Source organism: Diceros bicornis, chromosome 8 (genome assembly GCF_020826845.1).
Source record: "Diceros bicornis minor isolate mBicDic1 chromosome 8, mDicBic1.mat.cur, whole genome shotgun sequence".
In the NCBI taxonomy this organism is placed as follows: domain Eukaryota; kingdom Metazoa; phylum Chordata; class Mammalia; order Perissodactyla; family Rhinocerotidae; genus Diceros; species Diceros bicornis.
Genome location: NC_080747.1, coordinates 34,998,150 through 35,013,277, shown reverse-complemented (window position 1 = coordinate 35,013,277; position 15,128 = coordinate 34,998,150). Strand labels below are relative to the sequence as shown.

Sequence of the window (15,128 nt, the reverse complement as noted above, 5' to 3'; positions counted from 1 at the left end):
ATTCAGCAAACATACTGAATACTGACTGTCACTGTTATGGAGATGCAATATATAAAGTTGAACAAGACATAGTCCCTACTCTTGAACAAAACTATCAGAATCATACATTTGAACAGTTAATATGATAAATTAAGAGTTGTAAAGATGAACCAAGTTTTATCAGAGCACAACAGAGGGGAAGACTTGTCTTAAGAAGTAAAGAAAAGCTTCAAAGAAGCAGTAACATTTGAGTATGGCCTTACAGGATGAGCCAAGTTTTGCCAGGCAAGGCAGTGAGGGCTGTGTGTGTATCTATACACATACGTATGTACAAACGCTAATGCATAGGCATGCCCATCTATATTTAAGCTTTATGGAAGGACTGTTGGCTGGCTAACTTAACACCCATTCCCATCCTCTTCCTTCCTTGCCACCTCCACTATAGAGGCTGGAAAAGCTAAGTACTAATAGTTAGGGATGGCAGTGTAACACAATATGGCCAGTTGGCCCTATTTGGAAAATGCTGAAGACTTTTAGAAACACTTTTGCTTTTCAAATAAGAGATGGATACAGTTGGAATTACCCCGTTATTCCTGTCTCCAATGTGGCTGTTAAAGTTAGAACTGTGACGGCCACCTGGAGACACTGAGAGAGATCCAGGAATGAGTTGAGATATGGTTGAGCTACCAATCTAATGCCCACAAATATCTACTTCAATACTACTTAACGTAAGGAAAACTAAACCTTTAAGCCATTGTTAGTCAGATTTTTCTATTACTTATAGCCAAAAGCTTTCCTAACTAATACACGCATAAACTACACGTACACATACACACTCTCTCGTGTTTGTATATATATTTAACTTTATTTTCCATGTCTACCAAGATGAGACTAATTTTAGACTTCCATTTTAGTGAAAAATAAACAGGACTTAATGTTAGAGGAAAAATACAAAATGGAATTCTTTCTTTGTTATTACCACACACTGTCCTTAGCACTTAATTTACCTTGTATCCATTCTGTCCTTGTTGGATATTTTAAATAAAAAATGAAGGAAGAGGGGAAAAAAAGGTTGAGAAGAAAGAAAAATGCTGAAGGTGGATCGTGCTGAAAGTTAGGTTACAGGGGAAACCTGAGAACCAGTTGGCTGTGGCTTGCAGAACACTGTTGGGAAGAGTGCCCTGCTAGTGACAATGCCTGGTCACATGATGGAAAGACAGGTTTAAATCTTAGTCCATCACTGTGCTTTCCTATGTATTTAGGACCAAGAACACCATTACCTATGTCCATTTAGCACACCAAGTTTCCCTAACAGCCAAGAGATTGTTCTCTTTTTTCCTCCATTTGGGAAAAATGAGAGTAGAAACCGTTCTTTTTTGTGAGAGATTAGAACAGCTTTCCAAAGAGAATATTGGTTGTATTCAATCTTGTATGAAAGATACCATCTAATGAGCAAGGGATCTGTAGTGAACTCTGACCTTCCACTATGCAAATATGGAGCAATGTGAAAAACACTCTACCTGTTCTTTCTTACAGAGACTAATGCTGTCACTTTGTTATTGCTCTCTTCCTCGGCATTTCTAATTGTATTAGGTGTGTACATTTCCTGACACTGCATCAAATGACAATTTAATAGTATCAGCGTATATCCTTACTCTTTTTCAAACAGGTCAACAAGATTGCTTCTTCACTTTGGTGATCTTCCATAGTTTTAGTTTTTATTTTTTCTTAGTGGGTGCCTGCTCCTTTTTAACTGACTTTTAATTTCTCCCTTCTATATGTGTGTGTTTTTTTTTTTTAGAATCAGTTCCTCATCTTAGGGAGGAGTAAGATAAGACAAGTACCTTCAGAAAGCTTCGATCTTCTGCCAAAAGTTCTGGGTGAAAGTCAGGGATCTTCAAGAGAGAAAACTCAGTAGGATAGTTGGAATTTACACCAAATCCATGAATTATCATTTTGTCTCTAATTTAAAAACATATACACACTTCAATTTTTTGTTCTTAAAAAATCTAAACTGGTTTTCTTCTTAAAATTTTTGCTACTCATTTTCCCCAGAATCTTCAGCTACTTGGAGCTACAGCCATTGAAGATAAATTACAAGATCAAGTGCCTGAAACCATAGAAACTCTGATGAAAGCAGACATTAAAATCTGGATCCTTACAGGGGACAAGCAAGAAACTGCCATTAACATTGGTAATTTACCTAATTCAAACTTTAAATTGTTGATATATTTCAAGAGCTAGATTTGAGATATTTTCAGATTTGAAAGATTTGGTATTTTGAGTTTTCCGTATTGGTAGTATATTGGGCTTATCTGTTTACTCACAGCCCCAATACCCCTTTAAAGTTGCAATGGTTATATTTACAGCCAAATATTAGCTCTTGCAATCATGTAATGCCCTCTCTCACCTTTGTATCTACCCCCCCTTTCCATCCATAATTGACACACATAAATAAATTTCTACAGTTGTCTGTGAAAGCTTGGAGATTGGGATTATGGCAGGCTTGTGTATTGACACTTGTGTATGTGACCAAAGGTTATTTCTGCGATAGGAGGTAAGAAGACTGAGTTTTCATTCATCCTACAGTTAATTCCAGTTTTTTGGAAAGAGGTTGTATCCATCAGCTCAGGCTGCCGTAACAGAATACGACAGTTTGGGTGGCTTAAACTACAGAAATTTATATTCTCACAGTTCTAGAGGCTAGAAGTCCAAGATCAAGGTGTCGGCACTTTTGCCTTCTCTTGAGGCCTCCCTTTCTGGCTTGTAGGTGGCTGCCTTCTCACTCTTTCCTCACCTCGCCTTTCCTAGATGGATGTGCACTCCTGGTGTCTCTTCCTCTTCTTGTAAGGACACCAGTCCTCTTGGACTAGGGCCCCACACTTATGACCTCATTTAACTTGATCTCCTAAAGGCCCTATTTCCAAATACAGTCACATGGTGTGTTAGGGCTTCAGTATGTGAGTTTGGACACAATTCAATCCATAACAGAGAAGAAAGTTAGTATTTGGTGTTAGAGGCCTATAATACCAATAATATGCAAGAAAATATCATTTTTTTTTCCAAATTCAGTTATAGTAAATTGCCTGAGCACTGTAAACTCTGACATAGACTCAACTTCTGGATATTAAGGATATGAATTACTTACAAAACTCTCCCAAAGTTAAGAAACCATTTCAGAAGTGATGACAACATGAAACTACATTTTTAGAAAGTCGTTATTAAGGATCATCTATCTAAAAAACATTTAGCTAATATTTCTTTTAGAAATATTAGTAATCACAATATTCTGTAAATATAAAACAACTACAAGTGTATTGTAAATTGATTTCATTAATGGAGGAAAATGAATTTTTAGAGAAGGCTAGCTAGTGGAAGTTTAAATATACAAGCCACACAAGTTGTTAATTTTGATTATAAAACCACCACTGGTGTTAGAGACAAAATGGAAAGAAGATGTATGAGAATACAGAATGCATTAGAATTGAGAGACCTGAAAAACACAAATATGATAAAACAGCATGACTACAGATAGAGGGAGAATATATGGTGGTAAAGAGTGATATGTGAGGAAAATAAGCAATTCTGAAAATAGTCCAGGATATGTAGCCATTATGAAAGATCATAATAATGTGGTGGTTTCTCATCACGTTTAACTTTTAGACTCTTGGCCCATAATTGTTACTAGTAAAAGGTAGGTAAGATTGATTCATTCAGCAAATGGTTGTGGTGCCTAAGGTGGCAGGCACCAGTTAAGAGCAGAGAATGAAACAAACCAAAATCTCTGCCCTCCTGGAGCTCAGCTTCTAGTCAGGGAAACAGACAATAAAGTAAATGAGAAAAATGCCTAGTGTATTAGATGGCAATAACTGCTGTAAAGAAAAAGCAGGAAAGGGAGATAGGGCATTGCACAGAGGGAGGTCAGGAAGACCTCATTGAGAAGGTGACATTTGAGGAATGACCTAAGAGAGAAGAGGGAGCTTGTGGCTTGGATGATTAGGGGAAGCTGTCTTCTGTTCTAGAGAGAAAGAGCAGATATGCAAAGGGGGAGAATAGAAGGAGGTCAGCAGTGTAACAGAGCCCAGGTTGGATGGGGCTTTGCATTTACTCTGAGAGAGTTGGACAACCATTGGATGGTTCTGAGCAGAGGAAAGACATGGTCTGACCTTCCTGTGAAAACAATGAGTCTGGCTGCTAGGCTGAGAATGGCCTTGAAGGGAAGCACGTGTGGAAGCAGGGAGACCAGTGAAGAGGCTGTTATGCATTAATCCAGGTGAGACATGATGGCGGCTTGGACCTTGGTGGCAACAGTGGAGGTGGTGAGAAGTGGTTGGGTTCTGGGTATATTTTAAAGGTGAGGCCAACAGGATCAACTGATAGATTAGATGCAGGGTATAAGAGAAAAAAAGGAATCAGGGGTAACTCTAAGCTTTTTAACCTTAGTAACTAAAGGCTGGAGTTGCCATTAACCAAAATGGGGAAGACTGAAGGAGGAGTAGGTTTTCTGAGAGGAGGTCAGGAGCCTGAGTCTGGGATATGTTGAGTTTGAGATGCTTATTTTATACCGCAGTGTCTGCTATTAAGTAGGCAGTGGGGTGTGAGAGTCTGGAGTTCAGGAAAACAGTCTGAGCAGGAAATGTGAGTTTTAGAATGGTCAACATTTAGTTGGTATTTAAAACCAGGGATGGAATGAGATCATAAAGGGAGTGAGTATAGATGGTATTAAATATGATGGCATTATTTTAAATGTGAGACCAGTCAGCTGCGTTGCCTGTTTTCCTTCAGCCACATTCGGCGGTATGTGAACAGGTACAGAGTAGGCAGAGTTGGATTTAATCAGTGGGTGGTTTTATCCTGCAGCAAGTACAACAAAGCAAGAGAGGGCAGGAAAGTGGAGGATGTCATGACTCTCCAAGGGCAGGGAGACAGTGGTGGGATCAGTGGTCCAAGACATAGCCAGACAACCCCCCTGTACCCTTCCCCAGAATCACCCATTGGCCCATTTTCTGCTCTTCGTGTTGGTCGTCATGAAGGATATTCCATATACATTTGTAGTTTTCAGGACATTGACACTCATTACCACCATCTCTTTCCATACTTGTTTATCAAGACAGCTACTGTCCTTGTATCATATCCCTCCTATAGCAAGCAAGAACATTTCTTTTTTAACTTCCTGCAAAACTGGAAAACAGCTGCGGGGCATCATCCTAATAAAATAGATAAAATTTTAATTTTACCTAATAGATAAAAAAAAGAAAATTTAGATATTTTTGTAGTATTATTACTTAACATCTTTACCTCTTCTCTCTAGAGAAATGAATTATATCAATTAATTTACTCTTTGTTTGGACGTAGGACACTCCTGCAAACTTTTGAGGAAGAACATGGGAATGATTGTTATAAATGAAGACTCTCTTGATGTAAGTAAAATTATCTTTCTTTTTAATCTTTTAATAATGTAATCATCTTGTAGTATTTTATTTTATATTCAGATAGCTGAGGAAATATTTTATCTTCCTGAGGTTAAAAGACTCCTGATTATTATTGTTCTGCTGTAACATAATGGGCGCTGTTTTGAACCATATATTGATGTAACTAGATCCAGCTTTGTGTCTGACGGCTAAAAGATATTGCTAAAGGATTTGCTTAATGTTGTAAGACAAAGAAAGCTGCTTTACAAAAGCATTATGTCTGGAGGTTGCTGAGTGGCTGCAACTGTTCATATCTATCTGGTATTTTATCTATTAAGCATTTAATATCTGCTTTAACTTCTAGTATTAATCTTTTGCTTCTTTAAGAAAAATTTGTGAAAGCTATTAAACAACACAGAATAACCATTCCTAATAGGAAAGTTGTGTTTTTCTTTTTTTTTTAAGGTCCTAACCTCTGGGCTGAAATATAAATTTCTAGGACGTCTTTTTTCATGACTGTGATCACATGAAGTTATATCTGGGAAAGATTTGTTAGATATACAGTGTAAAATAGAAGTTAACAAAAAAATATGTAGGTCGAATGACCTGTAAATAAAGTAAAGGTGACTGTTTGTAATTTCAGGTGGAAGACAGAACAGGAGAGGTGATTATACAGCTGTTTGAAATAGTCATTATGACGCAAAGAGCAGAGAAAACCTGATAATTAGGGATGTTGGTGAAGCGGAGAGGCCAAATGTGTTGAAGGGGTGGTGAAGAGGCAAATATTTAGAAGTCAAGTATAGAACGGGAATTATGTGTAAGAGCTAGTTGACTTCAGATTTTTAAGTTGGAATGATGATCTCTTAATTACTTGTCCTCAAAACAATTCTTGTTATACTTTACCCTTTCTTGTGAAGTCTTTGAGCAACTTGTAGCCTATAGGATAATATGTGATTTTGCAACCAAGAGAGCGGTTTACGCCTTTAATTAGTGGAGCAGTACTTTTTGTGAACCAAGCTTTAATCCTAAAACAAAAACTAAAGGGAGCCAGCCTTTGGTTGGAAGACTTTCCTTTTATGTATTAATTCAATAGGCCCTCCGGCAGGCACGGAGAACGTATCACTAAACAGAACACCGTGGATTTTGCCCCATTATTGCTTACAGTTGTCTCCGTTCTCCATGTCGCATATGTATTAACTTTGGTTTATTATATCCAAGTTACTATGTTGTGAAAAAAGTATGACTAAGACAGCCCTGCCCTCCCAAAGCTCACAAATAATAAGGAAAGCAAAATGCATGTAAGTAACAGTACCAAACAGATATGCAAATGAAGTAGTTTGCTAGGAAAATATTGTGAAATTTAGGGAAGTATTTATAAAGTAAGTGGCACTTAGTTAGATAGAGATGAGTAATTGAGTAAGGGGGGGAGTAGTTGAAGCAGAAATTTATTGTAGGTTCAAGACATATTTGAGGCATGAAAGAGGAACATTGAACTTGAACACAAGGTTATAATTTTTTAAGTGTTTTTTGGTTAAATAAATGTAGGCACATAATGTAAAATTCAAAAGTTACGAAAAGGGAAAAGTACAGATGGTAAAAAGTGAATCTCCCATCCTTATACCCAAGCTCCCTAGAGACAGCTCCTAGTTCCAGTTTCTTGTGTGTTTGTGCATCCAGGGATATTCTGCCATATCTATGGGATATGGGTATATGCACATCCTTTGTTGTTAGACACAACTTACAGCATACTATCCACACTGCTTTATACTTTGCTTTTCTCACCTAGTATATCTTAGCAGTTGTTCTGGAGTAGTATATACCAAGTTATCTAATTCTTTTTTAATGGTGGCGCAGTATTTATAAGGTGCCTGTAGGAGATGACAAAGGAAGTTAAAACTGGAAAGGTAGCCTCAGGTCAGTTGCAGAAGGCTGGGCTAGGTTTGAGAATTTGCCTTGGTAGGCAGGTGGAGCAACTTCATCAGCCTCTCGTAAGAGGTGTGATGTGTAGAAACAATTGTACGTAGGCAAGTTTAGAAGGACGAGGAGGCAGGGGTACAGGCAAGGGACCAGGCTAAGAGTTAGGTAAGGGGAAATGGGGGCACCAATGCCAGCAATGTGCTGGGAGAGAAATTCGGGGACACTTATTCCATGGGGTCCTTGGAGAAGGAGCCATCAAGGGTGATTCCAGACCTGGCTTACAGTACTTCACAACATTGTGAAAACCTCATGGAAGCATTCCCGTAGTCCCTGTAGATGTTTAGGCCTTTGTCAGCAACATGGGTTACATGTGGTGCACGGTTTTTTTGACACTTGAAGGAAATCAGAGGTGGGACCTGTGATGTTGAAACAAAAGCATGACAAGCCATGCTTGGTTTGACAAAAAGCAAAAGAAGCGATGCTACCACACTCTACTTAAGGTGAAAGCCTAAATCCTTAAGTAGAGTGTGATAGCATCGCTTCTTTTGTTTTCATCCGTTTCATCCTTTTTCTCCAACATTTGGATATACATGTTCTTGAAGTGTTTTAAGTAACAAGTGATGTACATAGTAATCTCAAGAAAAAAAAGAAAAGTGAAATACCAAAAATATTCCATGTACTGCCTCGTGTATTATTAAGACAGTGGCATTTATTTTCAAATTTCCAAGATGGTAACTTAAGAGTAACACACACCTCAGAGGTACTTACAGGACCTATTTGTACTGGAGCAAACGTAGATAGGAGACTCGGGAATACTCAGTTTCAGTGAAAGCGGGGTCCATGTCTGTCTGTTTGGGTTTACCAGTCTCTGTCAGTGCCCAGCAAATTGCCGAGCACATAGTAAGTACTCCAGGAATATTTGCGAAGTGACTCACTGAGTCATTTTAAATTAAGCACTTCCTTTTAAAAAAAATTGTATATCAGTTTTAAATTTGGTAGTAATCGATCTTATCTGATATTTAAAAAGCAAAGTGGTTAGAAATGTCCTTAGCAATTCAGGTGACAGTTTGATGTGGAAGATCACAGGCAAACACTATGGCTGAATGGATTACACTAATTTGTCTAGCCCTGGACTGCCGGACTGCTAAGCATCTTACACTGCTGTCTGGGGACGGTTTTTCTCCCAGCTAGTTAAGTGGTGGCTTTACAAATCTGGCTGTTTGGGGTCAGACTTGCTGTGGTACACTCATTTGCGTCTCAGCGGGAAGGGAAACATCACTTTGCATAGCTCCTTCAGATCTTGTCTCCTAAAAGCCATGGCTGAGATTTCAGGCAAATCATTAGATGAGCTAGAATGCCTGTAAGTAAATCATTATTTATGTTTTCATTGCCATGGAAAAGATGAGCATCCTATGTGCTCAGATTGTACAGATAATAATAAACTATGGGATTACCATTCCATCAGCACGAAGAATAATTAACATTTAGGTAATAAACTTAGGAACATAATATCTTAGGAAATAAATTGTGTGTGTGTGTTTTATCAAGTGACAGTTTTAATGAACATACTCAAATTATTCCATGAAATAGCACAGTGGTTAAGAACACAGTTCTGCTCTAACCTGAATGTGGGATCCTGGGCAAATTGGAGTTAGATAAGTTCTCTGAGCCAGTTTTGCTGCCTGTAAAGTGAGGATGGTGTTACCCTTGGCATAGGATTGGTATGGTTAGCACAGGGCATGGCACATATAAAAAGGAGATGTTACGAAATTTTGTAGAAAAACAGTATTTCAGTAGCTTGCAAGTTGTTTTGCATAATGATCATTTTTATTACAAAAAACATATTTTCCCATCTTTTAATTTTTTCCTAAGATAGCAAGTTATAAATGTAGATCCTCTTTTATGTAAGTGATACATATTGCTATGAACTATTCAAATTTTCTACCAAAATATTATTCCTAATACTTTTTAAATTGTAAAGCGGAATCTCTTTTTTTATGTTGAACTTGTACAAATAAAGTATCATATTTCAGGCTCTTAAAATTCCAAAATGAAATACCTTTCTCCTGGTGATCACAGTAATAGAAATCTTTGTCTTCCCATAATTCAGCTCATATAAAATAAATACCATTTGGCTTTCTAATTTTCTCGTTTTAAATTTCAATGTGATTATCCTTCTTGAAAAATCAGTGATAGTTCAGCATTTTTAAAAACCTTTAAATAAACATATAAAACCAGACTACAGTTGAAAATAGAAACAAACGGAATGGAAGTCTTGCTCTGCAGATCTGATATGGAAATCTGGTGGCCTTTTCTGCCTCGGCCCATTCCCAGCTCCTTTCATAGCAAGAGCAGCACCCCCTGCTGGCATGATGCCAGACATCAAAGCTGGGTGTTTTCACCCCATTATTGACCAAGCTGTTGTCAAATGTTGGTGTGGCAGCAAAAGAGTTTCTTGATCATATTTTTTTTAATTGAGAAATTAAGAATTTCGTGGATAAGCATCATTGAGAATCATCTAAAGTTGATCAAAATCTATTAGACACTTGTAATAAGTAATTTGTATAATTTTTTATCATGCTACTTCAAACCACTTTATTAGGGTTTCTGATTATGTTCTTGGTATGAGGCATTTCCTTAGGGTCTGCAAAGGCAGGAATTTCAGATTACTGGCTTGAAGAGTGTATTGTACTTCTTCCCTACCTCCACAGCCATGCTCAGGAAGTATCCCACAAACTTTTTAGAAACCCCTTCCACTTAATGACCTAGATCCAGGGATTCTTCTAGCATCTCTTTTATATCTTTAGTTTGTCATAAAGTAATTTGTTCAAAGTCTGTCTGTTAAAACTGGAAACAGCTAAAAATGTGAGCTAAGAACTAGGGAATCTCATATGTGATCTATCTTTAGCTTCCAGTGTCTAATTAAGGTCTTTCAAAATGTACTAAAACAGTTTTGGATGGATTGGGTTTGTGTTATATTAAGGAATGTGATTGTTATATTACTCAGATCCCCCACAGCATACCAACTCTGTGAATCTCAGGAAGTACTTTCAGGTGACTCCCAGTATATATATGTATTTTTCTGAGTCGATGTGGTCTAACTTTCTTCTAAAAGATAGAAAATTTTTGTAGACTTATTTCATTGAGATAGCTTAGGATTTCACTACCCTCATCTGGAAAGTCTAGGGTAGGTGGGAGGGACCATAATCTCTTAAGTCATTAACTCTGTAGGTGCCAAAACAATCTTTCTTGAGTCTAACATTATGTGCCCTTAACCTTGGTCTCTCCTTCTTCTAGCATCTCTTTTATATGGAGAGTTGTAAGATCTGTCTTGCAAGGGTAGGACTGGATCTTAAATCCATTCTTATTGTTTTTCTTCCTCCTTTCTACTGTCTGGCTTCCCTAGGAAACAAAAAAGGGCAGAGAGGAAAATTTTTTACTATATATTTATTGAATCAACAGGAATGATGGTTAAATATGTATGTAGAGAGCTTGGGAAATAAATTTCCTCCATTCAAAGTCAAAAGGCTTCCAGTGTTCCCAGATTTGATTCCTGAGAAGCACTCTCCCTCTTCTCCTTCTGATCATCTGGACATACTTTTGCTAGATAGTCTTTACTGCTGTTGACATTCACAATTGAGCCCGATTAGGAGTCAACACGTGATATATGGAAAGTAGTGTATGGATCCCAAGGGAAAATGCAGCTTTCTAACTTTCTGTGAAAAGGAACTCTGCTACCTCTGCAGGGTTCTATGCATTGCTGTTATAAGAAAAATGCTAGCTTACATTTATGGAGTACTTATTTTTTGTACCAGGTACTGGACTAAGGACTTTACAGGGACAATCACATTAACACCTGAAAACATTAGTAGACAGATACTGTTATGCCCAATCTAGGAAGTTTAACTTGACTTCCAGTGCTAAGCAGTGCTAGAGGACATATCTAAATCATTGGGTTTCAGAGTCAAAGCAAATAGATTTTTCTGGGCCTCAGCTGCCACCTACTCTTATAAAACAAGAGTAGTAATAATATCCATCTTTAGAGTGTTATTGTGAGGATCAAACAAAACAATACCTTTTAAATACTTAGAAACAATGCCTGGCGTTTAGTAAGCACTTAAGAAGTCTGAACCATTATCATGATCATCATTATTATTATTTCTTTTAGCGTTATTATTCTGGGGGTGGGGGAGTTCCTCATTGCCAGCTGCTGTAAGAGGTGATTTTATTTTATTATTATTATTATTTTTTTAATTCATAGTACTCTTTTTTTTTTTATTTTATTTATTTATTTATTTTTTCCCCCAAAGCCCCAGTAGGTAGTTGTATGTCATAGCTGTGCATCCTTCTAGTTGCTGTATGTGGGACGCGGTCTCAGCACGGCTGGAGAAGCGGTGCGTCGGTGTGCGCCCGGGATCCGAACCCGGGCCGCCAGCAGCGGAGCGCGCGCACTTAACCGCTAAGCCACAGGGCCGGCCCCTGTAAGAGGTGATTTTAAACAGCCGCCCTTCTCACTACTTAAATTTCACTGCTTAATTTGAGAATATGATCCCAAGCCAGCCTAGGTTTGATTATGGATACTATAATCCATACCAGTGTTGCCCCTCACTGACGTAAATGAGTTGTTAGCCACATTTGATATTAACAAGCATCAGAATATATATTTTTCAACACTATGGTAAAAGGAAACCCTTTATGGGATTGCTCTTTTTTTCCTAGCTGAATTTGATTTTCTAACACCATGTAAGCTTCAAATATAGCTTACAGGGCATTCATGACATAAATGGTGATGTTGTCATCTGTACCCTTTTAGGCTCAACTTAAATGTATTATGCAGACAAACCTCCCTGTTTGAAGAACCAGCTGCTGTTGAATGGCCTCTGACAGAAGTCTAGAATAAGCAGGTTATTGACTTGACTCCGGAAAAGGAGGAGAAAAAAGAGAATTGGGGCTACTTCAGGTTTTGTCGTGACATGTCCCATGAGTCTAATACAATACATTTTGTATTGGTTTGAAAAATAGTTGAGGCAGGTTTTAAACCACACTGAGTTTTCCTCCCCTGCCAGCATTGGAGCTGTAGTATTGTGAATTTTCCTTTACCATTAGCAAAGCTGTTTCAGCTTTTTGGCCTGAAAATTTTAAGGTCTTAGTTTAACTTTTAAGGTGTTAATGTATCCCTATTAGAAGTAAAGATATGTTTTTATAATGTCCCGTTGCAGGATGGTTGTTCAAATGCTATCTGGCACACTGCTTACTCCAAGTAGCTTTCAGAGCAGAAAGCCGACTTTGTTACATTTGAAAGAAATGGGTTTGTAAAAAATGTAAACATGGCAAAAAGTGAAAATAACATATGAACAAATAATCTGTTCGCTTTTCCTCTGATTTAAGACGGTGTCTGCCACAAGCCTAAGCATGTGGTTGAAAAAGTTCCATCAAACCCGTTGTTTGGTCTCATAAGAACTAAATATGTCCCTTTTTCTTAAATAAAATTCAGTAATCTTGGCTTGTGTGCAGAACCCGAAGTGAAGTTGTTCACAAATTCATAGTGTTTCTGTTTTGAGAAATTCTTCCTCCCCTCAAGCCTGAATATTCTTTCTCTCTTTTTTGGCTAAACATCTGAACTCTTCCAAGAGCTGGAGCCCTAGAATTACCCTGAGCCCTAGAATTACAGATAGATGCTTTCTAACCAGTGTCCCCACAGCTTGTTGACATTTCTGAGGGGAGTAGGCCGTGCCTTATGACTTTTTTGTGTCTCTGCCACTCATATCTTTTGATGAATCAGCACAACCATCAAATTGACAGATTGTAGGAAGCCTACTATGTTCCAGGTGTATCTGCGTACATTAGCCTGTGCTCCTGTAGGGCTGTTAGTGTTTGTCTCCATTACAGATAGAGACTTTGAGTTCACATAACTAACAAGTGCAGGATCCTGAATTTCAACCTAAGTTGCTCTAAGTCCAAAGCCGTTTTTTTTTTCTTTTTGTTTTTAAATAACTATACTTTCTCCAGTGGTGGCAGAGACCCAGTCACAGAAGGAAGCATTCTGTGGGAAGCATCCCCCACATTGTCTGACTTGTCCCTACCTTGTTTCTCACTCATACCAGTACTACTTCTGGAAAATGGTGGTGTTTGGGCATCCTGCATTTATGGAATTCAGGAAAGGCCCTAAAGTTAGTTTTACTAATACAACAATTGTACATAAAATTTTATTGAATGTGCATATGAAATAATGGAAATGGTATGCATTTGGGATTTGCACTGAGAAGATACAGGAGATAACAATTCTTCTCTATTCCTACATTAATTAATTCAAATCATTAGGAAAATGGGCCCAACATTAGCTCTTTTTGTGGTTCTGGGTAACAATTTCTCACAGGCCCCGGTTGTTACTCTCTCCAATCCAGTGATTTGGTAATTTGCTTATTTAAAAAAAAAAAAAAAAGGGTTGTATATTTTGAGCAGTCTCTTCCTGGCTGAATTGAAGGCAATACGAGAGATTGGATGTCTGCCGACCCAATTCCTCCAGAATGTTTCCTTCTGCGTTTGAGTCACTGCCACCACAGGAGAATATTTAATACAAGCTCAAAATAAGTGTTTAGGAGGCTTTCAGTGGTGGTTTAAAATAATTACCATGAGGGCTTTGGTAAAAGCCTTTATCCACAAAACTATTTAAATTATATAATTATATCCCCCACCTCACTCTTCCTTCCTTTCCCTGGATTTGTCTCTCTTCGCTATGTGCCCCCACCCCAACACCAAACATAGACTTGGACCCAGATTTGGCACTTCTCTGCCTCTCTCTCTAGTGTGCCCTAAGTGAGACTAGATGTATCACAAGGAGTTATTTGCCTGATGGAACCTATCATAATCCCAAATCTCAAACCTCTGCCCAGGAGCCGAGAGCAATTTACCCAGCGCTGTAACTTCCTCTTCTTACCTTCTTCCATTTTGTAACCCTTGACCTTTTTCAGATGGCATGACCCTACTGGGAGATTGGACCATTTCCTCAATTACAGTGTTTTATATCTACTTCCGCCCTGGAAAGCCTATATTTGTGTATCAGCAAAGCATGGAATTTTTTTTTTTTTGTCTATTTCCCTCTCCATTCTATTTAGCAAATATGTATTGATTAAATGCATTCACTTGGCTGCCTTCCACTAAGCTGTTTTGGAGGACCTCTTTGACCATATGTTTTTAATGATTTCACCTTCTGTCTGCCCTTACCCATTTTGGAAAAATTACTTTATGTTGGTTTGGTTCTGTATGAAGATGTTTTTAAAGGTTGTGTTCTAGTATAGTCTGGGAGTTTAGAAACACCAAGGCTTTATGGTCAAAAACTGTGTCCAAGGGAGCTCGTGGTTCTGACTGGGATGAACGTTAATGGACTGGTCGTATATAAGTGTAGTGTCTCTCTGCTGTCAGGCATACCTTCTTTACAACTTACTACTGCCTGCAGTAGCTAAAGGAGTAGTTGATATATGTGTTGCATAGGGGTATATGGAATGTCCGGTGTTCCACTGAATCAATAACACATTGTCGGAAAATAAGTAATACCCAATGGTTTATCCATGTTGCTGTTATGGGAGTCATAACTCACTCTTTAAGAGAGTGCTAACATTGTCCGTACTTGATATGGTCAAAATGTATTATTAAGAGTGTCCTTGGAATGTTCTGTTAATTTGTAATTTTAGGGTGTGAACATTTGGAGAGTGTAAAAGTAGAGAAAGAATGAAACATTATTTGGGCATAAATGTGTAAATACCTCCTGTCTTAAATGATGATGAGGTGGGGCCACAAAGCACCCAAACAGCTAGTAAAATA

The 15,128-nt window shown here is 38.1% G+C and overlaps 1 protein-coding gene across 3 annotated transcripts in view; it reads left to right on the top strand.

Moving 5' to 3' along the window:
• Nucleotides 1–15,128, top strand: part of ATP8A1 (ATPase phospholipid transporting 8A1) — a 218,155-nt gene that overhangs the window by 124,632 nt on the left and 78,395 nt on the right. For all 3 annotated transcript variants that reach the window (XM_058546980.1, XM_058546979.1, XM_058546981.1), the window contains 2 exons: nucleotides 2,035–2,173; nucleotides 5,335–5,399. In XM_058546980.1, the coding sequence (XP_058402963.1) occupies nucleotides 2,035–2,173; nucleotides 5,335–5,399 (204 nt within the window). The remainder of the gene's footprint in view (nucleotides 1–2,034; nucleotides 2,174–5,334; nucleotides 5,400–15,128) is intronic.